This window comes from Rhinopithecus bieti, unplaced genomic scaffold (assembly GCF_001698545.2).
Source record: "Rhinopithecus bieti isolate Rb0 unplaced genomic scaffold, ASM169854v2 scaffold_10656, whole genome shotgun sequence".
Classification (NCBI taxonomy): domain Eukaryota; kingdom Metazoa; phylum Chordata; class Mammalia; order Primates; family Cercopithecidae; genus Rhinopithecus; species Rhinopithecus bieti.
Window position 1 is genome coordinate 511416 of NW_016806449.1, and position 14386 is coordinate 525801.

The window sequence follows — 14386 nt, forward strand, 5'->3', positions numbered from 1 at the left end:
AAAAAAAAAAAAAAAAAAAAAAAGAAAGTAGAACCTTCCTTGTGTTCAATTAGAGGACCCAGACTTGGGAGTAGAGCTATAACCACACTTCCAAGCTTGGACACAGGAACAAACGAAAAATAATTTTTCCGTGTCAGACACCTGAATCCTGAAGGCATGTCAGAATCTATTTTCAGATATCTACATTCTGTCTTCCTCCAACACCTTTGCTGTGAGGTCAACTTGAATATTCCACTGTGACTCTTCCCCCACCCCGTCTCCTCCCTCCCAGAGGCAGAGCCAAATGGCCCGGGTGTGTGACAATTTGAGACCTGTAGGACAGACAGCTCATTGCCTGTCCAACAAGCCATTTTGCCCTTCTTTCTTTCCAAAATAACCCTGATTCCATCTTGGCATCAAATTCCTCAAATAAAAGACTTTATGATTCACTATCTCTTGCAGACAGAACGGTGACGGAGAAGTATGCGGAAGCCCTTGGATGAAGCTTCCAGGAAAGATCTTAAAGGGACCAACTCAGCTAGAAGACGCATCCTTTTGCCCTTCCATCCTCGCTAGAAGACACGTCCTTTCGTCCTTCCATCCTCTCTCCCTTCCTGCCTAAAACATGACACGATGGCAGACACTGTAGCAGCTATCTTGAATCATGAGGCTTCTTTAAAGATAAAAGGTCTGTGCTAAGGATGACGAAGCAGAGTGACAGAAGAAAGTTGGGTGCCTGATTACTTTGTGGAGACACTCATTCCAGCCTAGACCATCAGCCTCTGAAATTCTTCTACCTGAGAGAAAATAAACCACTACCTCATTGGAACCACAGCTACCTGGATTTTCTCTTCCCTGCATACAAATCCTAAGGCCAAGTGAGGCCAAACCCATGTGGTCCTCGAGGCTGGCTGGATTAAGGGGTAGCCACTGTCTCACTTGGAGAATTAAGATGTACCTTTTGGGACGTGCTTTTGACCCGAGACCCTCCCAGCAGTCCAGTCTCCCAGGCTGTCCTGGAGAAAGGTAGGCAGGAACCACCAAACCCTTATTTGGACCTTCTTTGCAAAACAGCTGCAGGCATGGGTGTGTGGAGAAGGAAGGGGCACTGCCATTGGACATTGATGACTGGCAGCCGAGGCGCAATGAGGGAAAATCGCACAGGAAGTAAAGAAGCAGGGAGGAGAAGCCAGGTTGGGGTGGCGCGGGTCGTGCCGGGCCAAGTCACTTACAGGTGCCTGCGTGGTACTTGAGGGCGCTCACGTTGCGTCTGTGGGCCGTGAACGTGCGCACACACTCCCCTGTGTCTGCCAGCCAGCACTTGACGGTCCTGTCCGCACTGCCAGAGTACATGAGTCGGTTCACCAGCTGCGAGGAGGAGCAGGGAGGGATGGCAGCTGGGGCAGCTCTGAAGCACCCCAGATTTCTCCCTCTATAAGGGGGGAAGGGGTGTGTGCAGGTCTCAGTGGTGAAACCATGGGTGAGCCTGGAATGGCCCTGCCACAGGCCCCACCAGACTGTGCGCTTCAGCACCCAAAAGCAGGCGGCTCTTCCTGCCCCATGGGGCAGCCAGTGCTCCGACAGGGCTGGCCGCTCAGCCCCACACTGCCCTGAGCCAGTCCCTGGCTCTCTGCCCCTCAGCTGCTTCCCCTGAGGATTAGGATGTGGACAGCCCCTTCCTCAAGGGGGTGTGTGGGGTACAGGCACTTAACTGCTTGCTCTTGCTGGCTGAGGAAAGGGCTTCCAGAGAAGGGCTTTCACATGCTTCAGACAGACAGGACAGAGAAAGCCCTGAGCAAGGGTGTGAGGTAGACTTCTGCCAGGACTGGAGCTGGCAGCTGGGGGCTGTCACGGGGTCACTGCTCCCCCTACTCATGGGGCTCACAGCGAGCAGAGGGCCCAGGAGACAGGTTCACCCCAGCTGTCTGAGGCTGCTGCCTCGCAGGAAGCATGGAAAGGGCCCAGGAGACAAGGGAAGAGGCCCTCGCCAAGATGGACAGGAGTAGCTGCCCCAGGAAGTGCAGAAACTGTTAAAATAATTCTGTAAATTCCCCTAGACTCAACACCACCCAGCCAAGAGCATTCCCAGCCAGCACCTGGTCAGCAGAGTCACAGACGAGAAGGCAAGGGCGGAGAGGCAGGCTCCACAGCTGCAGTGACCTGGCGCGATGGCACAGGAGACAGGCACAGGCTTCATGCCCCAGAGAGGCCACCTGCCACCACTGCTGGGGCCCAGGAACCAGGAGTCAGAAGCAGGTCAGGCACGCAGTGCGCTTCTCTTGTGGTCAGCAGGCAGTGGGCCCACTGGCAGGCAGGCAGTCCACATTGGCCACTAGCATCCCGAACACGTCCCTCCTAACTTTCCCCTCACAACCATGCTCTGGGTCACTTTCCGCTGTTGGTTCCCCATATTATCTCCCTGTTCAAATCGCGGAGGAAAGGGCTTCCATGACCCAGGCCATAGCCCAGGTCAAAGGAGTTAACTGGCCTTGGGCCAATCACTGTGGCCAGAGAGGGCAGTGGAACCACAAGGAGCACAATGCGGACTCTGGGAGGCAGAGGCTGTGGGTGCTTCCTGCGGACAGTCGCCTGCCCTCTCTCAGGCCCTGTGCTGAAGCCCTGCTGGGGTTATGGTGGGCCCCAGCCCAGGCAGCATCCCTAACTGGATGGTCCCCTCCCCAAGGACAGGGATGTGTGTGACTGCCCACCTGCCCATGTCAGCTTTGGCAGGGTTCCAGAACATTCCTGCACTCAGACCTCAGCCATCTGCACCACCCAGGAGCACAGTTCCTGCCAGTAATGTGGGCACCAGCAGGAAGGACAAATGGACCTTCTTGAGCCTGCCGGGCACACAGTCAGCTGCTCAGTCTTCGACAGCCCCTCCGCTTCCTGAGAAAGACCACCCCTCCCGCCTGGTGCCCGGAGGCCCTGCAGGGCCCGGCTTCCTTGGCCCTACCTTCTGGTTTCCACTCCACACACCTGTGTCCACACTGCTGCCCCAGGATACCTGGGCATGTGCCTTCCTCCCAGGTTTCCTATAAGTCCTCCTTGCCCAGAAAGCCCTTGTACCGTGATCCTCCCTTTTCCTTCACGGGCAAGTGGAAGCCCGGGACCCCTCTTCGCACCACCCCTGGCGCGCCGTGTCTGCATCCTGGAAGCCAGGCTGACCACCGCCAGCGCAGCATTTCCTGGCCATCTCCCCACCACATGGCCAGCTCCAGGGCCAGCCAGGCTCCCTGTCCTTGAGTCCCAGTCAGTCACAGAGTCTCTCAGACTCTAATAAGAGGAGTGGGCAAGGGTGGAACGTTTGAGGCAGAGACCCCCAAGGACAGGAGAGCTTCGCAGCCCCACACCTCTGTGCTGCTCAGCCCCTGCACCAGGGAGGCTCGCTGGGTGTCCAGGGCGGGAGAGGACAAAGGGTAGCCCCTCCTGCTTTCTGGCAGCCGGCCCTCACCACACAGGGCCTGTGAGCACTGTGTTTAGCCCTCACCACACAGGGCCTGTGAGCACTGTGTTTAGCCCTCCCAGAAGCACCCTGCCGAGCACGAGCCAGAGCCACACAGGCCGAGGGGGCGCTCCCAGCCCCAGGGTCCTCAGCCTGTGGAGGCCTTGCTGTGCCCACTAGCTGATTTCCTAACAGGACAGGGAGAGCGAGGTGGCCCAGGGAGGTCTGAGCCAAGGGGGAAGGCAGGATGATACTGAGGGCTCCTCGCAGCCACGGTGGCTCTGAGGAGTTTCCCGGCAATGAGATCCAACCAAGCAGAAGCAGGAGAGGGCACCAGCCCAGGGCTCCACTGCTGAGGACACAGATGTGGGCCTCCAGCTCCCTGGGCTCCAAGGGAGCCCAGCAGGTGTGGGAGGTGGCCGCACAGGGCCTGGCAGGCTCCGGAGCAGCAGACCCTCCAAGATCCTCCTCCCAAGCAAGAGTGTCGGGGGACGTGCCACCCGCCTGGTGACAGCCCTGCACACGCTGTGGTGCTCACAGGCATGGGGCTCACCGATGCACAGTCTTGAGTTCAAATCCTGCCTCCACCCCTCAGCGGCTATGAGACATGGCCAAATTACTCGTCTTCTCCAAGCTTCCACTGCCTCATGTGCAACATGAGAAACAAGGACCTCCCGCTAAGGAGGAGGCCACAAGGGCTGATGCACTGCTGTGCACGCGCACACAGCCCAGGGTCTGAACACGGTAACCCCTGCCCATCCCTAAAATGCAGGTGCAGGCTCTGCCCGCCAGCTCCTCGGGGTTGGATGAGGCTCATGAACTGGCACCGCAGGGCTTTTGCAGCCAGAGACTGCCCCACAACATCCTTGCTGTGGTCCCCACCAGGTCCCCACCGCCTCAGGCTCCCGGAAGGATCCGGGAGGTCTTTCTTTTCTCTGGCTGGATTTGAAATGCTTCGTTTCTTTAAAATCACAATGTTGCTATCTGCTTTCAAAAGTGGGTGCCTAGGTGTCTGTTTTAGTTACTTTTTACAATTTACATTTGAAATGTTTTATAACTAAAATGTTTAAAACATCCCTGTAAAACCATGAAGGGACAGGGCAGAGGCTCCATCTCTCCTCCTTTACAAGGACCCCTGGTGAAGCCCAGAACCTGGGCGATCCCTCAAAGAGCAGGGGAGAGGGCCGGCCTGCAGCGCAGGGGCCACCACAGACAAGGTGCCTCCTGGCTTTTTGACCTTCGGTTTGTCACTTCGAAGCAGGTCCTCACACCACCTCTAGCCCAACCATCTCCAAAGGAGGCCTGTGTGCTCCTGGCTCTGTCCCCACCTGCTTCTGGGACCCCCGAGTTCAGTGGGCTCAACCCTGAATGCAATCCTGTAAAAAGCGAGGGAGGCAGAGGCCCCTCTGGGCATGGTGGTTTCTCGGGACCTCACCTCTGCTCTTGGCCAACTTGGAGTGGGCCGCAGGCTCCAGGGAAGCAGGGAGGATGCTTTGCGGCCACCTGGTCCCCAGGCTGACAGTAGGAGGCGGGGTATATGAAGCTACGGTCTGAGTGTCAGTACCCCCCAAATTCATGCTGGAACTTAACCCCCACTGTGATAGCATTAGGAAGTAAAGTGGTCATGGGGGCCCGCCTCATAAATGGGATGAGTTCCCTTTTATAAAAGGGCTGGAGGGAGCTTGTCTGTCCCTTCATCCAAGATGAAGGATGTGGCAAGAGCAGCAGCCACCAGACATAGAATGTGCAGGCACCTTGACCTTGGATTTCCCAGCCTCTGGAACAGTGAGAAATACATTTCTATTACTTATAAATTATCCAGTCAAAGGTGTTCTGCACTTTTTTGTTTGTTTGTTTGTTTTGTTTTGTTTTGGAGATGAGGTTTCTCCATATTGCCTAGGCTGGTCTTGGAACTCAGGTCTCAAGTGATCCACCCACCTCAGCCTCCCAAAGTGCTGGGATAACAGGCGTGAGCCACCCGTGCCCGGCCCTCCAGTCTAAGGTATTTTGTTACAGGAGCAGCAATGGACCAAGACTCTGTGAAACTGCACAGTCTCCTCTTTTCCTCCCCAGCCTCTGGAAAGGCTATCCGTGTGTTTATCTCCACAAACCAAAGAAGCCTGACCTGTGTGGTGTGGGTGGTGCAGACACCACAGCTCAAACGCACCATCACCGGGCGGCTCACTCAGGTCCCAGCAGACACCCCACACTTGGCCCACCAGGAAACCTCGGCCACTCTCTCCCTTGCCTCTTGACTTGCAAGCACACATGCTTCTTTAGCAAAACGATTTCAGAGGTGACACACTGGGGCTCGCAAAGCCACTGTGGGGGCCCAGGACTCTCAAGGGCACCTGGAAGGAATTTGCCCTCTCCTCCCTGCATGGGGCAGGGGGCACCCAACCAGGCCTGTACGCACAGCAGACGGATGCCTGGAGGTGAACGTGAGGCCTCTCTCATTTGGAGGTAGGGGAAGGAGATAAGGTGTCATAGACCATGGGTCAGTGACCCTGACTGCACGCCGAGAGCAGAGAAAAGCAACAAGCAGGTCTGTGCTTCACTCTCAGATGGCAACGGTGCCACCTGCTTCACAGGGTTTCTGGGCTGTGGTGAAGGAGCCACACAGCCCTGTGTGCAGGTGCCACGTTCCTGAGAGCAGTTTGTGGATGGGGGTGCCGGTGAGCCACACTGGCTGCATGCACAATCTTCAGGCCAGCAGAGCACTGAGGCAGAGTGAGGGCCCCAGGCAGGCCACGGGGCAGGAGCCCCAAAAGGATCGAAATGCAAGAGCGTGTGGGGTGTAATGGCCAGCCCTGGTGCCACACCAAGAGACAGTCAGAGCTGGGGGAGACGGAGCACTCGCAGGGCCAGGCTGTGGAGCAGGGGAGGAGCTGGAGGGGAGGAGATGAAAAGTCCCCGGTTTGGCCCTCAACGATGGAGCTCTCCCACTGAAACAGACCAAAGCTGGAGCTCACTGCACACCCCCCACATCAGGACCCCATCTGGCCACCCCAGGGGCAGCCATTGTGTGTCCTCACTTGGCAGATTGTGAAAAGGGAGCCCCCCTACCACAGTCAGGGGGCCTCGGGAAGTTGCACAGCGTCCTGAGGCTGTGGGCAGAAGGGATGGTACGGTGCCCACCTCTCGTCCCTTTCCCTCTACACGCACCTTAAGAGTCATTTCACTTTGGCAGTTCCTCAAAAAGCTGAGCAGAGAATTACCAAGTCATCTGCAGTCCCACTGGCAGGCACATGCCTGAAAACTGAAGGGAGGATGCACCCAGATCCCGTCCACCCATTCACAACAGGTAAAAGGTGAAAGCAACCCGTGTGTCTATCAGCAGGTTACAGATAAGCGAAACGTGGTATCCACACACCAGGGAATATTTATCAGCCACAGAAAAAGGAGGGAATTCCACCATACGCCACAACACAGATGAACCCTGAAGATCTTACGCTCATGAAATAAGCCAGACAGGAAAGGACAGATCCTGCAAGACTCCACTCATGTGAGGACCCAGAGTCATCAAATTCAGAGACACAAAGCAGAAGGGCAGGTGCCCAGGGCATGGAGGGGCAGTGGGGAGTCAGAGTCAGTGTTTAATGGGGAACAGAGTTCTGATTTGGGCTGATGGAAAAGTCTGGAAATCATGATATGATGCTTGCACAACACCGTGAACGTGCCTCACGCCACTGAGTAAACACTGAAAATGGTTTAAAGGGAGGCCCCAGCTGATCCTGTGGGTCCCCGTCTTGTGCTTCCTGGACCCGAGAGGGCCAGTCAGGCCCTCTAGAAAGGCAGATCATGAGCCACACTTCCAGCCCGTCTGACGAAGGCTGTGGCGGCGATGGCCCTCTGTCAGAAAAGCCACAGAGGGCAGGAGGGAGAGCTGACGAAGCCACCCGTGGGGGCGGGGACCGGCGAGGGCTAGGGGACGCCAGACCTAGAAGTCCTGCTTCCCAGATGTGCTCAGGAGGCCGGCCTCCTGCCCTGGCTCCCTGCCCCTGAATCTCTGTGTTTAGGACAGTGTGAGCAATGTCCCATTGCCCTAATCAAACCTAGCTTGTAAGACAGCAGCCTTCTAACCCCTGCAAAACTCCAATGTTCTGAGTGGTGTCAGGTGAAAGAAATCATATACAAGGGAAGAGAAAGGCAAGATGGTCCCTTCTGTGGGCCTCATGGTCCCCCACACACAGCTGGGTGAGCTGGGAGCCCGAGCGAGGCTGAGGGGCCGACTGGATTCTGCTTCTCTGAGCACGGGGTCTGGGGCCTGACAGTCCTTTTCAAGAGGCAGATCTGGAGGCGTGGGAAAAGGAGCCTTCCCCACCCTGTGATGGGGAGAAAGAGGGAATCTTAAACGTGGGCAGTTACAACACACTCGGATGCACCAAAATGTCACCCAACAGATTTCCCAAGGGTTAAGAAGGTGCTGAACGATTAGGGAGATGGTGGGAACAAACTGAAAGAAACTCTCGTCTACCTAGAATCTAGAACTCAAAGGACAGGGACGCCCCTCCTCCTCGGCGCCTCCCACGCACCGTGAGGCTGACACCTTATCCCACTGTCCTGGGCAATGGGGGCCCTTCTTCTGCCTCAGCCACCAGGCCTTCCCCAGTGAAGCGGGCTGTCACTGAAGAGTTACCTTAGTGACCACCTGAGCAAGGACCCAACCACCAGACGTTTGGCTGCCTTCAGTGCCAGCTGCTCTTTTTGCAAAGGCATGTGCTGCCTTCCTTCTGCCAGCCCCTTCAGATGCTCAGGGCAGGGCAAGGAGCGGCCCAGCTGAGACGCAACAGCCAGGCTGGAGCCAGCCATGTGCTCCCCAAGAGTGGACGTCCTGGACCCCAGCTCTGACCGGGGGCCCCAGCCTATGCTGCAGCCTGATGCTCCCCTGTACCCAGGCCTGGGCCATGTCCCCTCTCCTGCCTGTACGCCCCCATCCAGCCGGCCAGCAAGGCCCTCTCTCCATGTGCCCCCCGCACCCCAAGCCTCTCATACACCTTGAACCCCACCCAGCCGCCACTGACTCCTCATCAGGGAACAGGAACCTCCCTCCCTGAAGGGGACTTATGCTGGAACTTAGGGTTTGTTTTACAGGGGTAAAGCCCCAGAGTCCCTGACCGTGAGAGCATCCCTGTGTGGAGAACATGTAACCCCTGAAGCCCCCACCCAGGGAGTGGGCCTTGCCCATGCCTCCTGCAGCTTCTGGCCCCTGTGGAGCGCCGCCCATTCACTCGCTCATCCCGTGGGCCTGGCTCCCAGGTGGGGAGGCCAAGTCTAACAGAGGAGGCAAACTCCACCCCTGCCACTACCAGAAGTTGAGACTCTGGGGCCTCCGGCCGCCCAGGGACCTCCCAGGCCTGTCACAGGCTGTGCACCCTGCACACTGTGGGGCTGCTACCCAGGCGCCTGCTAGGTCCTTCCTTGCCTTCTTGCCTTCCTTCTGTCTGTACAAGACCCAATGGTCCTGAGAGGCTCACCTCCACCTCCCAGAACCTTCTGCCCAGGGCATTCCTAGGGGGTCTCAGCCCTCATGGCAGCCCTGCCCGTCTCCAGAGCTCCCCATTCCTCAGTCCTGGCTCCCTGCACCCCACCCTTCTGCTAGGACTGAGGCCCACTGGCCACCTGGGCCAGGCTATCCCGGGCTGTTCCCATGGGCACCTTCTGTCCCCGCTCCTCTTCCCATTCAAATTGCTTTGTGGGGCTGCCTAAGTTTCAAAGGGAAAGAAAAAGGCAGAGTCCACAGCCCCTCAGGGCTGTCTCTTCACACCCGCCGGCATGTGCCTGCGTGGCCTGTTTGCGGGCGTGCACGTGCCTGCGTGGCCTGTTTGTGGGCGTGCACGTGCCTGCGTGGCCTGTTTGTGGGCGTGCACGTGCCTGCGTGGCATGTTTGCGGGGCGTGCATGTGCCTGCGTGGCATGTTTGCGGGCCGGCACGTGCCTGCGTGGCCTGTTTGCGGGCGTGCACGTGCCTGCGTGGCCTGTTTGCGGGCGTGCACGTGCCTGCGTGGCCTGTTTGCGGGCGTGCACGTGCCTGCGTGGCATGTTTGTGGGCGTGCACGTGCCTGCGTGGCCTGTTTGTGGGCGTGCATGTGCCTGCGTGGCCTGTTTGTGGGCGTGCATGTGCCTGCGTGGCCTGTTTGTGGGCGTGCATGTGCCTGCGTGGCATGTTTGTGGGCGTGCATGTACGTGCGTGGCTTGTGTCTGTGCAGTGTGTTCACACATGTGCATGTGTGCCTGTGGGGTGTGCGTTCACACGCATATCATGCATGTGCATGTGGGTGTGCACACAGGTGTGTGCGGTGGGAGCTGGCCCCCCTGCACTCTCTCCTTTTGCCTTCCTGACTCTCTGCCAGGACACCCTATGCTCCCACTCTCCGGGAAGAACAGCACTGAGACCGTACGGAACACCCTGGGGAGCGAACCTGGGGAATCCCACCACCCCTGGGGTGGGGGCACCTGTCACCTGGGAGGACAGTGCTGCTTTCCTCCCCGGCTGGTCCAGCACCTGCCTCCACCTGGCCAGCGGCCTCTCTATGCCTGGGCTGGTTCTCTCTTTCACTGGCGACATGAGGGCGAGTCACCAGCTCCATCTGGGACAGGCTTCCCAGCGAACTCCCGGCCCCTTCCCCTCCCAACCCCTGCCCCAGCAAGCTCAGAGCACAGACATGAGCCAGGTGGGGAGGCCTCAGCCTCACTCCACATCGCCCGCCATGGAACTGCCTGCCAGGAAAGAGGCCTCAGATGCCCCCAGCTCTTTACGAGTCTCGGGCCACTAGTGCCGACTCTCACGGGAATGCTGGGAGACCAGGAGAGCTGTTATCCCCACCATCATCTGACAAGTAAGGACACGGAGGGAGGCTGGGGAGCATGAAGACTGGTGGAGTGTGCTCCCCAAGACACGCCCCTTCAGCACAAGGATGATGTCGAGTTAAACGAACGTGAAAAACACATGCGAGCCACGCACCCTGACCTTGCCTTCCTTCCTGAAAACAGGAGATCAAGAAACAGAAACATTCTTATCACCAGAGGTGGAGCCGAGGCCAAGGGAAACCGGTGCAGACAGACCCTGTGAGCTGGGCCTGTACCGCTGTGCCCCTTCCCCACAACGAGCTGCCCTCCCAAGCCCCTCATCTCGCGGCATTTGCTGATTTCCTTCTCTTTGTCCACCCGTCCCAATGTCCTCAGGTGGAAGCCGAGTTAGAGACGTGGGGTTTACATGCCCCACCCAGCATCTCAGGGACCTGGGTGACCCTCCCTCCACGCGAAAGTGAGCCCTTCCCTGCTCCCCTGGTCTTGGAGCCCTGGGGCCGCCCTTACCCCCAGAACCCCAAATGGGGTCCCTGGCCTGGCTCTCCTGTGGGGTTGAGCACAGCAACGCCTGCTCAGGGCTGCCCCAACTCCAGCCCTGTCGCCCGGAGTCTGTCCCTCACATCTTCCGCGGCTTCACTGAGCACCAGGTGCTGGCAGCAATGCACCCGAACCGCTTGCCTCAGGGCTCAGGCCCACCCTGGAGCAGGGCAGAGGCTGGCCAAGACCGAGCCAGGAACATCTAGACCCCAGCGTGGGGGATCACACCCAACAGGTCCTCCAGCCAGGCACACCGTTAGGTCCTTCACAACAACAGCGGCAAGGATGGCTGTGGTCGCGGTGGCTAAGGGCCGCCTGGCAGCACTGTCCATGTGTCTTCCATTGATTCACCAAATCCCCACAAGCCCACGGATGGGGCAACTTCACACCATAATCCCTTATCCAAAACCTCGGGACCATGCGTTTCAGGATTTTTTGGCTTATAGACACACTCCTGCATCTGCAGTAAAGGTGTGAGGACCCTCAGGCACTGGGATGACGGAAGCGCACACAGTCACGCGTCTCTTCAGGCCAGACTCTGCCACCAAGAGTTTTCGTGTCAAGCTTAAGAAAAAATTTTTTGGTTTTTGGAACTTTTTGGATTTAGGAATTAAGAAGGGGTGTAATCCTCCTTGTACATGTGAGGAAACTGAGGCCCACAGAGGCTGGGTGGCTTGTCCAGGGGAGGCAACGGAGATGGGGCAGCAACCCCACATCCCACAAGGCCGCACCATCACAGCGCTGCGTGTTTCCTCTATCCTGGTTGTCGGCTTATAGCATGACAGGCCACTTCCCAGTCCCCAGGCCAGGAGGACGGAGCCCAGGAGGCTGCCGGTGTTCAGCCTGACAGCACAAAGACAAACCAGGACAACAGTCAACACCTGCTCCAGGCGCCCTGCAGGCAGGATCTGCCCCAGCCCCGGCCCAGCATGTAGATCCAGAAGCTGAGTGTTATGCGCTACGTCGTGCCCACCCCAGATTCACATGTTGCAGCCCTACCCGGCCCCTGTACCTATGAATGTGGCCTTGTGGAAAGAGGGTCTTTAAAGAGGCAGTTGAGTTAAAATGAGTTCATAGGGGGCCCTAATCCAGTATGACTGGTGTCCTTCTAAGAAGATATTAGGACACACACACACACACACACACACACACGGACAGGGAGAAAGCAGCGCTTACAGGTTAAGGAGAGGCTTCACCAGAAACCAGTCCTGTGGACCCTGTATCTTGGACTCCCAGCCCCAGGACCGCGAGGCCTCTGTGGCGCTTGCCAGGCCCCCATCTGCAGCGCTTTGTTATGCAGCCCAATCACGGACACCTAGGGCAGGGCGGCAGTGCAGGGGGTGACCTGGGCTCCCCTGGCAGCTGGGTGGGGACGAGGACAGTCTCACCTCCAGACAGATGATGGAGCCCTGGTGCTCCCGGAACACCCGCAGCTGCTCCCCACTCAGGATGTCCCACGCACGGATGGTGGCGTCGGTGCTACCCGTGAAGGCCGTGTGGCCGGGCGTGTCCAGCACCAGGCACAGCACTGCGCCCGTGTGGCCCCGCAGTGTCTGGTGGCAGCAGCCGCTGGCCACCTGCCACACCTTGGCCGTGCCATCCGTGCTGCCGGTCACCAGGAGCCCCCCGGCCACGGCCTCCTCCACGCAGGGAGCGCTGGGGAGGTCCCACGGGCCAGAGTAGGCTAGAGGCAGCACGCAGTTTCGGTGGCCCCGGAACTCCCGGGACATCTGCCCCTTGTCCAGGCTCCAGACCCGAGCTGTCCGGTCGTAGGAGCTGCTGAAGAGCTGGTTGTTGGCAACCAGGATCCTGGGGGCAAGAGGGAAGGGGTCAGGGATCAGAAGGCACGGGTTCCAGAATCCACACAGCCTCCCAACGGGCCACACTCAGCACTGCAGCTAAAATAACCTCTCCCTGTGTCTGCCCAGCTTGCCACACTCACCTTCCAAAGTCCAGCTCAAATTGCTCCCACCTCCAGGAAGCCACCCTGATTCCCCTCATGCCCACCCTTCCTTGCCTGCCCCTAGGCAGGTACCTGTAGCAGGGACCAAGCTTATATACTCTCCTGGGATCCCTCCAACATCCCCACAGCAGCTCTCCAGGAGCAGCGGGAAGGGGGTAGGGGGAGGAGGTAGGGGAGCACAGCCCTCCCAGCTTGCCCAGCGTTGAAAAGCTTCTGAGGATGCAGGGTTTTCAGCCTAAGACTGAGAAAGTCCAGGGCAGAGTGGGACATGCTGTTCACCCTGGGAACAGGGCCGGCTCAAGGGGCTGGGCCGGGGCACTTCAGATGAGGGCCCTGAGATGCTGGAGAGCACTGGGAACTCCCATAGTGCACCAGGGGTGCTTGTGGGAGGCACAGCCAGGAATCTGCTGCCAGCTCTCATGGCAATCCCCATGCAGACTGAGGTCACAGCCTCAACAGGGTTCCAGCCACAGGGCTGGGAACTGGGGGTTGGGTAGCCAAGAGAGTCTGTCTGTGATACCCTAACTTGTATTAACCTAATTGACTCTCTCTTAGCTGAGAAAGCTGGACAGATGGACTCCATTTGGCTCCTTCATTTGCAAGACATTAAGGGTTCCTTACCCACCCTTCCTCAAGGACTTAACTTGTGCAAGCTGACTCCCAGCACATCAAAGAATGCAATTAACTGATAATTGCTGTTGCAATTAACTGATGCTGTGGCAAGCTACATCCGCAGTCCCAGGAATTCGCCAGATCGATAGTACCTAAAGCCCCCGCATTTGTGTCCGGTTGATAGCGCCCAAAGCCCAGCCTTATGATGGATTTAAAGCCCCTGCACCTGGAATTGTTTGCTTTCCTGTAACCATTTGTCTTTTTAACTTTTTTGCCTGTTTTACTTCTGGAAGATTGCTACAGCTAGACTCCCCCGCTCCCCTTTCTAAACCAAAGTATAAAAGAAAATCTAGCCCCTTCTTCAGGGCCGAGAGAATTTTGAGCGCTAGCCGTCTCTCGGTCGCCGGCTAATAAAGGACTCCTGAATTCGTCTCAAAGTGTGGCGTTTCTCTCTAACTCGCTCAGTTACAACATGTCCATGCAGTGCAACTGACCAACCATGGGAGACCAAGGCCCCCACACAGTATTCACGACTCTTATTTCCATTTTGATGAAAACCAAGAGCTCCCCAGAAAAACACACATTTGTAGTAGCTGCACATTCAGTGCAGAGCTTTGCACAGAACCTCAGGGGGTCTGCACACACACCCTTGGTAAGAAGCCCTGCACCCCAGAAGAGGAGACCGCCAAGGGATGCGGCCGTGGCTGCGCTGGAGCAAGATGCATCCCTGTCAGGGTGGGACCCTCCTGAATCAGGACCTCGGCCAGACCTGCTGCTCCTCCCGCCCTCCCGAGAAGGGCTTGCTGGCCAGCCTGGTGTGGACAGGAGACCCACTCAGGGGACAAGCCTGCTGCCTCCCGCCTCCACAGGATCCCGACAGCATTCCTCACTTCCCACAAGCAGCTCAACAACAACACAGGCTGCACTCAAATGCCAACTACCCCTTTCCAGCTGTCTTCTTCCCTAAGACCCAGATAGGATGATTTTCAAGAAATTGTTTTGTTTTGTTTTGTTTTGTTTTTGAGATGCAGTCTCACTCTG

General features: G+C 57.7%; 1 protein-coding gene across 6 annotated transcripts in view; it reads right to left on the reverse strand.

Moving 5' to 3' along the window:
- WDR86 (WD repeat domain 86) overlaps positions 1–14386 on the reverse strand; it is a 32767-nt gene that overhangs the window by 6726 nt on the left and 11655 nt on the right. For all 6 annotated transcript variants that reach the window (XM_017876664.1, XM_017876663.1, XM_017876669.1 and 3 more), the window contains exons 3-4: positions 12159–12579; positions 1212–1347 (exon numbers count right to left, since the gene is read on the reverse strand). In XM_017876664.1, the coding sequence (XP_017732153.1) occupies positions 1212–1347; positions 12159–12579 (557 nt within the window). The remainder of the gene's footprint in view (positions 1–1211; positions 1348–12158; positions 12580–14386) is intronic.